Genomic DNA, 16,530 nt, shown 5'->3' on the forward strand with positions numbered 1-16,530 from the left:
ACCCTGCAAGCTCCACCCCAGCCTCAAACCAGACAGCTTTGTAGACTCTGAAACTGGGGGATACTCCTTCTCAGAGGCTGCATTTATCCTAGTCTCTGCTTTTCCATTTGTCAACAGGCTGCCAACTTTAGAGGCTGAGGCAGGAGAATGGCAGCTCAACAGATAACTGAAGACCAACCGAGGCAGCTTGGACTCACCTTTTTTTTAAAAAAACAAACAAACAAAACAAAACAAAACAAAAAACAAAACAAAAACAAAAGGAAAGCTGTGGTGGGTTTGGGCTAGAGAGATGGCTCAGTGGTTAAGAGCATTTGCGGCTCTTCCAGAGGTCCTGAGCTCAATTCCCAGCAACCACAAGGCAACACAGCCTGCTCCAACTCCAGTTCTAGAGGAGCAGGGGCCTTCCTCGGGTCTCCTGGGATACCAGGCACACAAGTGGAGCACAGATACACGTTCAGGCAAAAGCCCATGCACACAAGATTGAATTAAAAGTAAGAAAGAAAACCGTAGCTGGGGGTGTAGCTCGGCTGGTGGCATGCTTGTCCGGCATGCAGGAAGCCCCAGGTTCCATACCCAGCACTACATAAACCAGGCATGGTGTGGTGCACAAGCCTCTAATCTGAACGCTGAAGGAGGTGGAGGCTGTGGAATCAGAAGCACAAGGTCATCTTTGCTTATGTAATAAGCTAGAGGCCAGTGTGGGATACAGAGGTCCCGGTCTTAAGGAAAACAAAAAAAGAAAACCCCGACGCCTTCTGCTGGGAGTCATGGCTGAAAGCCAGCCAAGGCGGGAGCCGACGCCCAGAGTATTCTCCAAGACCCAGGAAAGAGGGGGCGTGGTCGTATGTGGGCGTGTCTTTGTGGGGCGTGGGTGTGGCCTGACTAAACAGGGGCGGAGCGGCCGGAACGAGGAGTCTGTGTGGAGCTTGGAGCTGGCGGGCCCCGCCTCCAGAGGGCGTGATCTTATGGGGGCGGGTCTGAGGGGGCGGGCCCTCCAGGGGGCGGGGCCGGCGGCCTCACAGGCGGCTTCAGTGTGGGGCGCCGGTCTCCCGGCGCTCTCTTCTTCCAGCCCGGCTGGTGGTCGGCAGGTCCGGGCCTCCTCCGCGTCTCCGGCCCAAGCGGGGCCTGTGGCCAGCTCCTCGAGCCGCCAGCCCATCCTGCCGCCCGCATGGCCGCCATCAAGGCCCTGCAAGAATGGTGCCGGCAGAAGTGCGAGGGCTACCGGGACGTGAGCATCACCAACATGACCACCTCGTTCCGCGATGGCCTGGCCTTCTGCGCTATCTTGCACCGACACCGGCCTGACCTTATGTGAGTGCTCTTTGAGCCCTCTGTCGGGCTCTGATGTGCTGCTGCAAACGGGAAACTGAGGCCACGCCTTCCTTGGGATCCGGGTCAGAGGTTTCAGACACACCCCTCTCAGATGGGCCACCCAAGGGCAGGGCAGAGACCTGCAGGTACAGCCTACTTGGTGGTCTCCAAGGCTGTAGCAGGCAAGTAGCCTCTGTGCAGGCACCAAGTGCAGCTGGGCCAGGGGCCAGGACGTGGGCTGTCCGGCGGCTTAGTCAGTGGTGACTCAGGGCAGCGTTCGCCTTCCCCAGCTCCCTGAGAAAGGGCGAAGGAGCAACTCCTGGAGGTCTGAGATCTGGCCCCAAGATCAGGGCCACTTGAGCCTTTTAGTGGGATCACTGCCCCTCCCGTAACTTGTTCAGGCACCTTTGGGAATCAAAGAGGGAAGTCTAAGCCTTTTAGCACCTTAGAGTGACAGGGGACAATGGAGACTGGACCACCATCCTTGGAAGTTGTAGAAGAGGACAGAGATGGGTTGTAAAGCCTTCTCTAACAGTCTTGGCATAAGAACTTGGGAAGCAAGCTAGCCCTGTCTTGTTGAACTCCCTTGGCCCACAACTGAATCTGTTCTATCAGTTATTCACTTAGCAAACACATAGGCAGACTCTGTTATAGGGACCTAAGTTAGGCTGGTGGCCAGAGTCCTGGAATGGGACAAGATCATCTACAGCCCATGCTCTCCGGAGAAAAGCATTCTCCTGTACATGGTAGCTAAAGCCAGAGTTGATTGTTCTGGGGGAGTTTTCCAGGGAGGTCTTGAGGCTGAGTAAGGCTCCAGGCAGCACCCGTGGAGCCCACCTCAGTCAAGCTGCTTGCTGTGCAGATGGGGAAACTGAGGCTCGGGAAAGGAAAAACAAACAAATATTGTTCAGGTTACACAGCATGTCAGGCAGAGCTAGGCCTGGTCCTATCAGACTCCCTTGTGCCAAGCTTTGCTCAGGAAGTGGGAATCTTGGGCAAGAAGTAGTCTTTTGCCCTGAGGTTATGAAATAAACCCCCCAGAGCTGCTTGAGAGGGCCCCATGGCATGGGAGCGCCTCAGAGACTCTCAGGGAGGTGGATGGTGTGCTCTCAATGGGGCATCAGTCATATGGAAACGGGGAAGCTGAGCTTTGATGGCTGCTGGGCCAGGGCTGTGGACCTTTGAGAATGGACTTGGAATGCAAACGTGGGTCATCAGGTTTCTCCCGGTGGTGCAGGGGGAGGCCGCATGATCCAGGGAGCTTAGATGAGAACTATGTGACGAGTTCTCAAGCGGAGGACATGATGATCTTGGGTTTTGGCTGGCCTAGCAGCCTCAGCTGGTAACTGGACAGGGACAGGGCCTTTGCAGATACAGGGTTTCCCTTGCTCCGAGGCAGGGGTTGTGTTTGCTTGTGTCCTGACACATAGTTCCCACGGGGGAGGAGAGGTGTACACAAAGAGGTGTATGTTTATTTATGCTTGTGTGTATATTTGTGTGTCTGCTGGCACCAGCAAGTGTTAAAGATTTGCGCATTTATCTAGTGAGAGCCTACTGTATACAGTGTAAGATCATCGCAGCCCCCAAAGTTCAGGGAGCAACTTCCTGGTCTCAGAGACAGAAGTTCAAGGTGAAGACAGGGAACCAAGAGTCTGTGACAGGAAGGAAGCTGGAAGAAGAGATGCCTGTTCAGTTCCACTCTGGCAGGGTTATCTATCTCACACTGCTGACTTCCTTGCTGTCTCACCCAGCTGGACTGATAGCTCTAGTCTCTTAGTTAATGCTCTATGGAAACCTGGAGGTGCTACTATGTAGCAGGAGCCCTGCAGATAAGGGCATGCTGTCTGGGCAAGGTAGACGTGGTAGAAGTTTGGTAGGAGCTTGTGTGCTTTCGAAGGAGTTTGAAGGTGACAGAAGTAGGAAGTCCAGAGGTGGAGGCGTGAACCAAGGGACACCCTGGAGCTCTCAGCAGCCGGGAGAGATAAGGACCCCCTCCCCTGTAGCAAGTATGACCCTGCTACACTTTGACACTGGATACCTGGCCTTTGGGAATCTGAGGACAGGTATCCCTGGGTGTGGACGTGTGTGATAGCAGTGGTGGGAAAGGAGTGGGGGTTTCGGCAGGAATCTCAGTTATTGGTGAGATTTTAGAGCAGTGGTTCTCAACCTGTGGGCTGCAATCCTTTTAGGGGTGGGGTGTCAAATGACCCTTTCACAGGGGTGGCCTGAGACCATTGGAAAACACAGATACGATTTAGTAACAGTAGCAACATTGTAGTTATGAAGTAGCAACAAAATAATTCTTTGGGAGTTACTACAACAGGAAGTGTCAAAGGGCCACAGTGATAGGAAGGTTGGAAACTACTGGTGTCAAGCGTGGCTGAGTACAGGAGGTGGGGCTTAGACCATGTGAATCCAAGCATTGAAAGCCCCCAATGTGGGCTGGTGAGATGGCTCAATGGGTAAAGGGGCTTGCCACCAAATCTGATGACCTGCCTTAGATCTGCAGGACTCACCCACATGATGGGAGGAGAGAGATTGACTCCCCAAAGTTGGGATTTTACCTGCACATGTGCACAATGTTTTATGTGTCTCCTCCACATGTGTGTGTGTGTGTGTGTGTGTGTGTGTGTGTGTGTGTGTATTTAAAATCTCACAGCCCTGTGTCCTGCCTGCCATCCTTTGGCCCAGGTGGCGGGTGGGGGGTGGGAGAGGGGGATGTCTCATTGCAAAGTTGCGTAACTACCAGGAGGAGTGGAAAACTGTGATGGACCATAGGTAGAGAGGGGCTGTCCTCTCTGAGGAGCCCCTCGATCAGATCTTGGCAGGGTTGGGGGGCAGGTCCTGGCACCCCAGCACTCTAGTCCGCTTCTCCTGAAGACCCTCTGGCAGCAGGAAAGTGGACATCCTGTCTCCTTGTCCTTAGCTTTGCCACCAGGAAGTCCTTTCCTTTGTCTGACCTCAGAGGTTCCTCCTGCCTGCTGAGTGTGCTTCCTGTGGCCCTTGGTGGAGCACAGCTGTGAGGGAGCCAGCCTGGGCATGGAGCCAGCCAGGTGGGGCCAGGCTGCAGGCTGTGAGTTCACGTGTGCTGTCTCTGTCCCTCCCACATCGCTAGGCCCATGGGTCTGAGGAAATAGGTTTACCAGTGACACCACCTGGGCCAGCTCCCTGCCTCATGGGTTTTCCACAGTTTAAGTAGGTGTCTGCCCACAAGGACCATTTCCTCAATGAAGCCACCCTACAGCTGCCAGGCAAGAGCTGGGGAGCCACCCAGCCCAGCCCAGCCCAGCTCAGCCCAGCCTAGCCCAGCCCCAAGTAGGGAGACACCGTGTGGCTGGCTTCCTTTGGGCCCATGGAGGCTTTAGTTGGGCCATGGGTCAGAGGCATAGAATCCTACAGCTCTGAGCCAAGAGGTGGGGGAGGTTGCTTCAGGGAAGCCCCCACCTCTGGAAGGAGACCCTTATGGGACCCTGAGCTTGAACTTGGGTTGTCAGTGACTTTGCCAACCTGTTGTTCTCTCTCTCCATCTTCTTGTTGTTTCAGACAGGATTTCTCTGTGTATCTCTGGCTGTCCAGTAACTCTCTCTGTAAACCAGCTAGCCTCAGACTTAGAAATCTGTCTGCCTGTGCCTCCCAAGTACTGGGATTAAAGGCATATGCCACACCATGCCTGGCATCTCTTGTTTTTTTTTTTGTTGTTTGTTTGTTTGTTTGTTTGAGACACAGTCTCATTACATGTCCTGGAAGGCCAGGAAGGCCAGGAACTCACTATGTAGATCAGGCTGGCCTTAAACTCCTGCTTTTGTCTCCTCGGGCTGGGATTGAGGTGTGAATTACCATATCTGGCATCTTTTTCTTTTGTTGAACTTGTCTCGTCTAGTCTAGGCTGGCCTTGAACTTTCTAAGTTGCCAAAAAATGACCTTGAACTCCTGATCCTCCTGTCTTGTCTCCTGAGTGGTGGACCGTTATGCACAATGTATGCAGTTCCAAGGATGGATGGAACCCAAGGCCTCATGTATTCTGCACCAAACCCCAAGTCCCAATGTTGGGGTTGTTTATGTGGAGATAGGATCCAGGCTGGTCTAGAACTCACTGCATAGCCTAGAGTGTATTAAACTTGGGACAATCCTCCTGCCTTATGCAATGAGTGCCTGGGGTTATAGGTATACACCACCACACCTGCTGCAAAACCAGAGTCCTGTGGACCCTTCTGGCTCTTGGCCATTGGTGGGGTGACCTGAAGGTCCCCAAGTTCCTTGCAGCCACTGCTAGAAGCAGCAGGTGGCTAAGGTAGCCTTTGTAGGGATGGATGCCTTGGGTAGGTGCCTCTGACTCCGTCCAGACTGTAGACTCTCCTGGTCAGGGGTTTCATGGGGTGTGCTCTATCCTGAGGCTCCCCTGGCCAGGGCTGAGAGGAGACAGGCAAGGCCAGCTGACCTTCCCTCCCACACGGGCTTTGGCCAGCAGGGAGCTGCTTGGGCACAGAGGCCTTCTGTTCTCCAGCCTGAGGCCGGCTGCCCAGACCCCTGCCCCTGCCTCCTGGCTAAAACTGTCCAGGACAATGGGAGGGGACTACTACCTCCCTCCCAGGAGACAACCCAGCCTGGTGCTGGCCTTCCAGAGGCCTTCTTCCCTGTGCCTGTTCCCCAGGTCTCCCGGTCATCAGGCTTGCTCCTCTTGGGCTCACATTTACCCTGAGCCCTTCTCTCCACTGCAGGCCTCTCTCTAAGCTGTCTCGCCTCCCTGCCTCTTGCCAGTGGGATTAGCTCCAGATGTGTTGGATTCGCCTAGAGATAGAACCGAGCTGGGAATTCCCCTCCCAGCCTGGTGCCTACCCCTGCATAGCTGAGTTTTCCTCCAGGAAATAAATGAACGTGAAGTTAGCTATGTGGGAATTTAGAAAGGGCAGGGGTTGGGCAGGGACAATTCCCAACAAATCCTCTGAGGTCCTTGGGGGAGGGGGTCTGGAGGCTGGCTTCCTCCACAGCCAAAGCTCACAGGGTTGGAGGTTGTTGTGTTTGATGGGTGGCGGCCTGGTTGTCCATGTCATGGGCTCTGCATCCATCCATACACTGGTGGGTGGATCTTTACTCCATAGTTTTGTTTATTCTGTTTGTGATGAAATGGAATACAAGAGGGGCTGGGGGAGGGGCATAGTCACTAAAACGCTTGCCTTGGAAACTCCAGGACTCTGTTCAGTCCCCAGCACCCATGTACAGAAGCCAGGATAGCAGTGTACATGTGTAATCCAGGGCTGAGGAGGTGGAGACAGGAGGCCCCAGGACTTGCTGGTTAGCCAGCCTGTTCTAACTGGTAAGCTCCAGATCCCAGTGAGAGACCCTTTCTGCAAAAGTGGGATGGACAGCTCCCAAGGAATGACACCCAAGGTTGATGTCTGGCCTCCATGTATACGCACAAGCTCACCTGTGCTCTCAGACAAAGGAATCTAAAGACACTGTGTGCCCAGCACGGACAGGATGAGGCAGGAGGATCTCAAGTTCCAGGTTGTTTTGGGTGGTGTAGTAAGTTCCAAGCCAGGCTGAGCTGCGTGTTCAGGGAAACCCAGTCTCAGTGGATGTGAAGCTGACAGCTGGGGGTTGTAACTTTGTGGAAGAGACCAGCGATGTGGGAAGCCATAGGTTCGATCCCCAGTACTGGAAAAACTTAGTAAAGTTGGAGGTTGAAGATGGCCGAATGGGCCCAGAGACTCTGGAGAAGCTGCACTTATGTCTCCGCTGGTTTGTGTACAGCCTGCTGTGCTCTCTCATGTCCTCAAACCCTCCTGCCTCTGTGTGTGTCTCTGTCCAAGTCCCTCAGCATAGGGACAAAGGCACCTCAGGTCAGGCTACCCCAGTGACCCCATGTTCACTTGATCACATCTGGGATGGCTCTGTCTCCAAGTCCAGTTATACTGGGAGGTGCTAGGGTACTGTGAGTGTGTGTATGCTTCCACACTTGCTCCTGTACATGCCCCTGCACATGAGTGTGTATGTGTGTGTTTTATGTGGGTGTGCAAACGTGCATGTACAGGACAGTGCTCCACACATGCTCCTGCACATGAGTGTGTGTGTATGTGTGCGAGTGTGCACATGTGTGTATTTGTTTGTTTGTTCTGTTTGTTTGTTTGTTTTGAGACAGGGTTTCTCTGTATAGCGTGGCTATCCTGGAACTCACTCTGTACACCAGGCTGACCTCGAACTCAGAAATCTGCCTGTCTCTGCCTCCCAAGTGCTGGGATTAAAGGTGTGCCCCACCACTGCCTGGCACCCATGTGCGTATTATGTGTATGTGTGTGTGCATGTGTGTGTGTGTGTTTTATGTGGGTGTGCAAACGTGCATGTACAGAGCAGTGCTCCACACATGCCCCTGCACATGAGTGTGTGTGTGTGTGAGTGTGTGTATGTGTGTGTGTGTTTTATGTGGGTGTGCAAACGTGCATGTACAGGGCAGTGCTCCTTGGTCACTGTGAACCTTGTTTTTATTTTTAAAAATTAAAAAAAAATTATTTTATGTGTATGAGTGTTTTGCTGCATGTCTGTCTGTCCACCATGTGTTGTCTGCTGTCTGTGGAGGTCAGAAGAGCCTGTCAGATCTCCTGGAGCTGGAGTTCTGGGTGGTTGCGAGCAACCATGTGGGTGCTGAGAACTGAATAGGCAGGTCCTTTGCCAGAGCAACAAGTGCTCTCGACCACTGAAGTCATCTCTCCAGCCCAGACTTATTTTTGAGACAGAGTCTCTCACTGGCCTGGAGCTCACCAAATAAGTTCGACTGGTTGACCAGAAAGCTCCAGAAATCCTCTTGTCCCCATCTGCCTGGCACTGGAGTCGCAAGTTCACACCACCCCGCCTGGCTTTTTTACATGGGTTCTGCGCCTTAAACACAGGTCCTTTTGCGTTTTCAGCAAAGTCTTTCTCAGCCGAGCTGTCTTCAGAGACACCCCCCCCCAACTCCAGTGTAACTTTTCAGAGAGAGTGACATCGTGTTTTAGAGCCCAGCTTCAAGAGCTCTGCCACGCAAGGCTTCACCACCTGTCTCAGTAGGTAGAGGTGGATGACTGGCCAGCAGAGAAAGGGTTTGATCAGTTTGTCTTCCATATGCTGACTAGAGCTTGGGGTTTAAATAGAGAAAGAAGCAGGGTAGGGGCGAGGGGTCTGCAGCTAAGCAGTCCTGGCTAAGGTGGGGTCTGGTTAATCGGCTCAGCTCTGGCTCTGCAGGACAGTCTGAAGAAGTTGTCATTGTTCTGGGGCTGCACCGGTTCTCAATGGGCAACTATCCTCATTGGAGGGGTGTGTGTGTCTGTCCTGTGACACTCTGTTCTCATAATGCAAGAGAACTGCAGGTTTAGGGCAGTGCCGTATGCTGTCCTGTGTCCTCCTCTCCTCTTCGGGATAGCCAGGCTCTGAACTGGAGGGAGGAAAGCTTAATCATTAAGGGTAGGGGCAAAAAGATTCCCGATTGGCAGCGAGTGTGCAGGTAAACCCACACATACCTGGGAAGAGCTTCGGAGAACTGATTCTGTTTATTGAGGGAAACAAAGGGCTATTTAAACCTTTGTGGGGGAAGCAGGGGCTATTGGCCAGGGCCAGGGTGCCTGGGATGCCTCCTTTGCACGAGGAGGAATTCTAGGTGCTGCTGGATATGACTGTGAAGAGGCTACGTGACCGCCTCTGATAAGACAAGGGTGGGGGATACAGGGCTACGTGCACCAGGACACGCAGGCCCCAGGCAAGGGTGAGCAATCCTATTCCTGCCGATCTCAGGACGAGATTTCCAGGGTTTGGACATGCTTTGACCCCACTCTTGCTCCAGGCCTATGCCTCCCAGTCCCAGGACTCTCTAGCCCCACAACCATAGAGTATTGGTTCTCAACCTTCCTAACGCTTCAACCCTTTAATACAGTTCCTCACGGTGTGGTGACCCCCAACCTTAAAATTATTTTTGTTGCTACTTCATAACTGTCATTTTATTACTGTTATAAATCATAATGTAAAGATCTGATATGCAGGATATCTGATACTTGACCCCCAAAGGAGTCGTGACCCACAGGTTGAGAACCACTGATGTAGCCCTTCAGGTGGCTTTGGGGTCTAGAATAGGACGGTCAGAGTCGACAGTAGACGCATTGGTTTTGGGTCTTCAGCTGCCTTGTATGGAGAGGAGTTAATTATCCCCAGATTTTAGACAGACCTGTCTAGAATGATTATCATGTGTGTGTGTAGGTCAGCAGGTGATTGGCTCAGAGTAAAGGGTCGAGGAATGACGGTGGAGGTGCCGGGCCTCCTGCTTGTATTCAATGCATGGACCTAGGTGAGGAAGTAGTGCTTTTAGCAAAAGCAGCTTCCAGAATGTAGCACGGTGGTATATGCTGGTAATCACAGCACTCAGGAGGTAGGGGTAGGAAGATCAGAAGTTCAAGGCCATCCTTGACTACTGTCTTAACTCGGGGTGTCTGTTTCGATAAAACACCATGACCACAAGCAATTTGGGGAGCTGTTTTAATCAGTGTTCTATTGCTATGAAGAGACACCATAACCACACATCTCTTATAACGGAAAGCATTTAATTGGGACTGACTTACAGTTCGGGGGTTTAGTCTATTCTCATCATGGGGAAAGGACATGCAGGCAGACATGGTGCTGGAGGAGCTGGGAGTTTTACATCTGAATCCATAGGCAGCAGGAAGAGAGACACTGGGCCTGCCTTCAGCATTTGAAAGTCTAAAGCCCAGTGACACACCTACTCCAACAAGGCCATACTTCCTAACCCCTGTCAAGTAGCCCACTCCATAATGACCAAGCATTCAGATATATGGGCCTGTTGGGGCCATTCCTGTTCAAACCATCACAGGAGGAAAGCACTTAGCTTATTCTCTCAGTTCACATTGTCATTGAGGGAAGTCAAGGCAGGAACTCAATGCAAGAACCTGGAGGCAGGAACTGAGGCAGAAGCCATGGAGGAATGTAGCTGACTGGCTTGTGCCCATGACATTCTCAGTCTGATTTCTTATAGCACCCAGGACGACCTACTCAGGGTGTGTGTGTGTGTGTGTGTGTGTGTGTGTGTGTATACAGTCCACAATGGGCTATGACCTACCACATAGTCATTAATGAAGGAAATGTCCCACAGGCCTGCCTCCAGGCAATCTGATGGAGGGATTTTGTCAACTGAGTTCCTCTTCCCAGATGACTCTTCCTTCTGTCATCAAAACCATCTAGCACAGTTACCTAGGGAACCTAGCCTGGGCTAGCTCAGCCCTGGCTCAAACAAGAGCTTTGAAGTACCTGCTGTAGGTACGCAGTTTGGAGTTTGATGCTGGAGCCTTGATGCTGTCCAGGAAGCTGGCCATGAAGGGCTTCCTGCAGGGGTGGTCAGACCCCACTTGGTAGGCTCAGAACTCCAAGGCATGGTTTACACCTGTAATCCTAGCCCTTGGGAGGTGGAGACTGCAGGATCTGGAGTTCAGGGGTATCCTTGTCCACACAGGGAGTTTGAGTTCGTTCCTGGCTATGTGAAATCCCATCTCAAAATGAATAAAGGAGCTGGAGAGATGGCTCATTGGTTAAAAAAACATTGGCTGCTCAACTTGGGGTTCAGTGTCCAGCACCCACATGGCAACTAACAACTATGTATCTTTCCGGTGCTAGAGGATCCAATGCCTTCTTCTGGCCTCCGAGAACACTGCACACGTGTGGTACAAAGATGTGCACTCGAAGTACTCATACACAGAAAATAAAAATAAGGCCAGACATCTTTAATCCCAGGACAGAGGCAGGAGGATATCAGAGTTAGAGGACAGTCTGGTCTACAGAGTGAGTTCCAGGACAGCCAGGACTACACAGAGAAACCATGTCTTGAGAAACCAAACTAAACCAAACCAACCAACCAACCAAACAAACAAATAAGATAACTAAATCTTTAAAGCATAAATAAATAAAGCCACACACGAACTGCAGAGCCAGAGAGATGGTTTAGTGTGTAAAAGTGCTTTCTGTACAAACTTGGTGAACTGGGTTTGAGCCTCAGAATACACACACAAGTGGAAGGTGAGAACCAGTTCCACAAAGCTGTTCTCTGGTGTCTACACGAGTGCTGGAGCAGGCATGTCACTCTCCATGTCATGTGTATCGATGACGTTGATGATAAAGAATTCTAGGGCAGTTCTGATGGACATCCTGTTAGCACACTTAGTCAGGCCTCAGCAACTCAGGGACAGAAATGGTGCCATCTGTACCCCATGCCAAGGGAGACATGAGCTCAGGCCATGGGAAAGGAAAAGCATACACATGTCCACTTGGAGATCTGGGTGTCCTCAGGGGACCCTGGCAAGTGTGTTAGGCACAGACAGGGAACAACTTGGTTTGAGGCTGTGTCAGTGGTGACTGGCGGGACTGGCCGGGGTGGTTCCGTGTCGTCATGGAGACCTTTTAGGCCCCATGGGCTCCCTGGGTGGATGGGGTGGAAGCAGGAGGCCGGCAGCCGCCTCTTCCTCCTCTGTTTGGAAACAAAACACAGCTTGTTGTCCAGCCTCCTAGCAGTAGCCATTTAGGTCAGTGACCCTGGGCTCCAGAAAAGGGCTTGTGGTTTCCAAGTGGGTGGGGGATGGGAGAGACCAGTGTGGCTGGAGGACTCTTGGGTGCAGGCTAGACACTCACATGCCTGTCCTTGGACAGTCCCCTGCATCTGGGGACAGGCTCAGGTGGATGGAGCCCACATAGGTGCATGGTGTGGCTACCCACACTTCTGGGGGCCACTGCTGTCATTTGTTGGCCCACCTCTCACTGTGCGGGTGGTCTTGGCATCTGGGATGTGTTATTGGAGGTGGTCCTGGCCGGAAGTGCTGAGAGTTTCCTGAAGGGCTGGACAGCTGGCAGCTGGCTGGCTGGGCTGAAAGCTGAAGGAAGGAGGGGGGCACCCTATAACCCTCCACCCCACCATGTTGTCGGACTGATCGGTCTCATTTTAGTTGGCCTATAAAATGGGCTTACAGCCTAGGCTTCTGAGGGTCCTCATGACTTAGAACTGGGCAAGGCTTGACTTCTGCTGGCAGACAGGTTTTGGAGCTAGGCCATCTCAAGTCAGGTATCTATAGGCACCAGAACCTTTCCTTTGTTGTTTGAGACATGCCTGTGTACTGGGGACATGGCTGTCTCATCTGGCCAAGCAGTGTCCTGAACAAGACTTAAATTTGGGGCTGGGATGGAGCCCAGTGATATGAGGTGTTTTTAGTGTCAGAGAGCCCTGTCCCCAGAGCCTCAGGGAAGGAGGGAGGGGGAGAAGGGAGGAGGGACTGAAGAGATAGCTCAGTTGGTAATGTATGCATGAGGACCTGCGTTCAGGGCCCAGAACCCACGGATAAGGGCAGGTGTAGAGGCGTGCCTCTGCAGTCTCAGTGGTTGGAGGAGGAGGATCTCTGGGGTTCCCTGACTGGCCCTCCTAGCTGAATCAGTGAGCTCCTGAAGGCGTCTCAAAAGTAAGGTGGAGAGTGATTGAAAAGACACTTGATACTGACCTCTGACCTCCACACGCACCTGCACACAGATAAACGTGCACATACACGTAGACGGGAGGCAGAGAACGTAGCACAGTAGTAACATGCTTAGCATGTGTGAAGACCTAAATTCAATTCCCAGTACCGCCACCAAAAAAGATCCCAGTACCGCCACCAAAAAAGGGGGGGGGGAGGAGTTGGGCTGACTCAGTGGGCAAAGGAGCTTGCTGCCAAGCCTGATGGTCTGGGTTCAGTTAGGATCCAAATGGTAGATGGGACTGTATGCCTACTCTAACCTCAATACACATGCCCGGCACACCAGTGCCAGTTCAATAAAGCCCACTGGCTAGGTACATACAATGTAACCAACGTTTTAAAGAGAAAGATAAAGCCAAGGAAAAGAAAAAGAATTCAGTCTTAGCTGTGCTGTCCTCACCTCACCGCCAGGGAAACTGGGGTCCCAAGGGAAGTGGCCTGCCAGAGGCAGACTAAGAAACAGGACACGGTGTCCAGTCAGAGACCCTTCCTCTGTGCCAGGAAGCTTCCCCAACAATTTAGGTCACTCAAGTGGCAGCAGCTGTCTCCTGGGACCCACAGACCGCAAGTGGATGGACAGTGTTTTTAGTCAGCGTCCCCTAGGATGCCAGCAGGCTCTGGCTGACCTCTCTTGTCAAGACGGGCCTGGGCAAGGCAGCTTTCAGGTGGGCCATGGTGTGTCATGTTGGGGCATGCCAAGGCTTTTTAGGGCATGATCATGGAGTCTGAAGCCCTCCCAGGGATCAGTGGGGGCACCTGGTGGACACCAGGTCACACCTTCTGCTGAGTGCTCTGAAACCTCTCTGCACGCACAGTGTCTAGCCCACAGGACCTGTGAGCATCTAGGAAGTATGTGTTTGAGCTGGTTAGAACAGCGCCCTCTGCAGGAGGTACTGTGAAAATATATGTGCTGACCAAATTGAAATATGGGCAGAGTCGCTGGCTACTCCTGTGGCATGACAACCCTCTGTATGTCAGCTTTGTTCCCGGCCTCAGGGCCTCTCATGTTTACCCCACATTGTCCTCTCTCCATTGAAAGGGTTCTGTTCTGAGCTGTATATTGGCTGGACCACCCTGGACTGGTGGCTGTACCTCTCTGGTACTTCTGATATTTCTGGTATTCCTGCTACTTCTGATGGAGGCAGGAACGGCCATCAAGGGAAAGCCTCCTTAGGGGCTGGAGGTGAGGACTGAGCCGGGAACCACTGTAGGTCAACAGTGCCCAGGGGACCCACTGTGGGCCACCAGTGTCCAGGGGACCCACTGTGGGCCACCAGTGCCCAGGGGACCTACTGTGGGTCACCAGTGCCCAGGAGACCTACTGTACTGATACTTGATATGTATGTAGACCAGGCTGACCTTGAACTCACAGAGATCCTCCTGCCTCTGCTTTCTGAGTGCTGGGATTAATGGCATTGTACCATCACACCTGGCTTGACACAAGTTTTTTTTTTTTTCTTTGTGTATGATTGGTAGGTTGTTGCTGTTTTGGTTGTTGTTTGTTTGTTTGTTGAGACAGAGTCTCTCTGTGTAGCCCTGGCCATCCTGTAACTGCTCTGTAAGGCAGGCTGGTCTCAAACTCAGAGATCCACCTGCCTCTGCCTCCTGAGTGCCACCACCAACAGGCTGTTGTTGTTGTTGTTGATGATGACACAGTATTTTTATCTTTCAGAAACTTCAATGCCCTCCGGAAGGAAAACATTTACGAGAACAACAAGCTGGTGAGTTGGACGGCTGGTGCTCACCGCCCCGTCCTCTGAGTCCTCTGCCTCAGACCCTCTTTATGTCTGAAGGACCTCTGCACCTCAGTGGAGTGAGCCTTCCCCTGGGCTATCCGGGGGTCCCATTCTGGGGATTTAGCCAGTCCCAAGCTGGGCAACCTGAGTTCTGAGAGCGACTTCTGATCTTGGATCCTGTGGCAGCCAACCTCCTTGCCTGTCTACAGCTTAGCTGATCCACTCAGGGCAGAGCACGGCCCCAGGAGGTTGTGGGAGAGTGAGTCCTGGTGGTCTTGGGGGTGGATAAGACCACTCCCTGGTCTCCCTTGGAGACCACCCCCCTTGGTCCCTTGGTTTCAGACCTAGTCTGTACTTCCATTGTGAAGCCCTTCCCTGTGCCAGCCTAACTCTCCCTACTACCAAATATACACGACTGTCCCTTGAACTGACACCTATATGTCCTTACTCTGAGCCGAGCGGGGTCTGCATGGGCCCCTGACACAGGCATCTCTTGGGAGAACTGAATCAGTAGACATGAGATGATTTGTCTGCCCGGGCAGGGTAGCCTCTGCTACTTAGTTCTCATGAAATACAGTTAAAGACAGTCCTGGGCCAAGCATGGTGGCCTTCGTCCCAGCACCAAGGGCTGGGACATGGCTCAGTGAGTAGCTGCTGGTGGAGCAAGCATGGCGGCCTAAGTTCAGATCCCCAGCACCCATGTCACTCCCAGATGAGTGGGGCAGCTATCCTGTCATGCCAGCGCATGGGAGTTGGAGACAGGGGCGCTCGAGAGCAAGCTGGCTAGCCAGACCAGCCGGTTGGCTAACCTTGGGTTCAAGTGAGAGATCCAAACCAATGCACGAGGTGGAAGGTGATCAGTAAATAAAGACAAGAATGCCAACTTCTGGCCTCTGCATGCATAGGTGCACAGCACACACGCACTGCATGACATGTACACACACACACATGTGAACATGTGTGCACCCCCCATGCATGTTAAAAAAAAAAAGTAAGGTAGAGAGTAACTGAGGAAAACATCTGTCCTTGACATCTGGCTTCCACCTGTGTGTACATGTATCTGTACATACATGCACACGCACATACACATGCACGAAAGACTGAGTTCCTCAGGTGGAGTGGGCCTCCCACTGAGATATCCAGGGGTCCCCATTGCCGGGACTCACAGCCATGGGTGGCAGAGGCCAGGAGAGCTGGAACACGGCTCTGCTAGCACTGGGCGTGAGAGGGGAATTTGTGTTTAAGGAGATGAGGCTAGGGTGCACGGAGGCCTTGTTGATAGGTCTGAGGATGCTCACAGGAAATCATCCTGGGTGGAGTGACTGCATGGCAAAGGCCCTGGGGCTGCAGAGTGCTGGGCAGGACATCCAGTTGAGGGGCCTGGCTGGATGGAGTAGTGTCTTGAAGCAGATGCAGAGGATTGGTGGAGAGAGGACTTTGGTCTTTTCCTTCCAAGCCTGCGAAACTGGATTCCCAGAAGCGTGGACATAGACGTTCTCCTGCCCCAGACTAGGCAGGAGAAAGGAGTGTCTGCTGAGGAGGTCACACAGAGGGCACACATGGCCCTCAGTGGGAGTGGCCAGGGCCTGGGCCTTCTCTGTGGGTCAGAGGAGATCTGAGGTTTGCTCTGAGTGTGGTTTGGGGCCCTAGGGGGCTGCACACATGGGAGCAGCGTAGGAACCCTGACTTGGCATCCACATGAGGCCACACAGGCCTCAGGATGAGGAGCCCCACTGAAGGGAACTACAGAAGTCACCAGGATGTGATGTGTCACCATGGGTCAGGGCCATGACATCAGCGCCTCTGCCCTGGGCTAAAGGGAGCTGGCAGAGCTTTACATTTTTTATTTTTTAAGATTTTTATGTATTTTGTTTTGCAGTACCGACACTTGAACTCTAGGGCTGACACATACTAGGCAGGGGCTCTACCACTGAGCCACACCCCAGCCCCTCACTGGG

The 16,530-nt window shown here is 52.7% G+C and overlaps 1 protein-coding gene across 2 annotated transcripts in view; it reads left to right on the forward strand.

Annotated features, from left to right (window-relative positions):
• The first annotated feature begins 1,119 nt into the window (after positions 1 to 1,119).
• The window catches only part of Micall2 (MICAL like 2), a 27,756-nt gene continuing 12,345 nt past the window's right edge, over positions 1,120 to 16,530 (forward strand). For both annotated transcript variants that reach the window (XR_003709827.1, XM_028756040.1), the window contains exons 1-2: positions 1,120 to 1,311; positions 14,509 to 14,557. Coding sequence is in view for 1 of the 2 variants with exons in the window: in XM_028756040.1 (XP_028611873.1) it covers positions 1,169 to 1,311; positions 14,509 to 14,557 (192 nt within the window). In the remaining variant the exon portion in view is untranslated. The remainder of the gene's footprint in view (positions 1,312 to 14,508; positions 14,558 to 16,530) is intronic.

Source organism: Grammomys surdaster, unplaced genomic scaffold (assembly GCF_004785775.1).
Source record: "Grammomys surdaster isolate TR1022 unplaced genomic scaffold, NIH_TR_1.0 126109, whole genome shotgun sequence".
Classification (NCBI taxonomy): Eukaryota; Metazoa; Chordata; class Mammalia; order Rodentia; family Muridae; genus Grammomys; species Grammomys surdaster.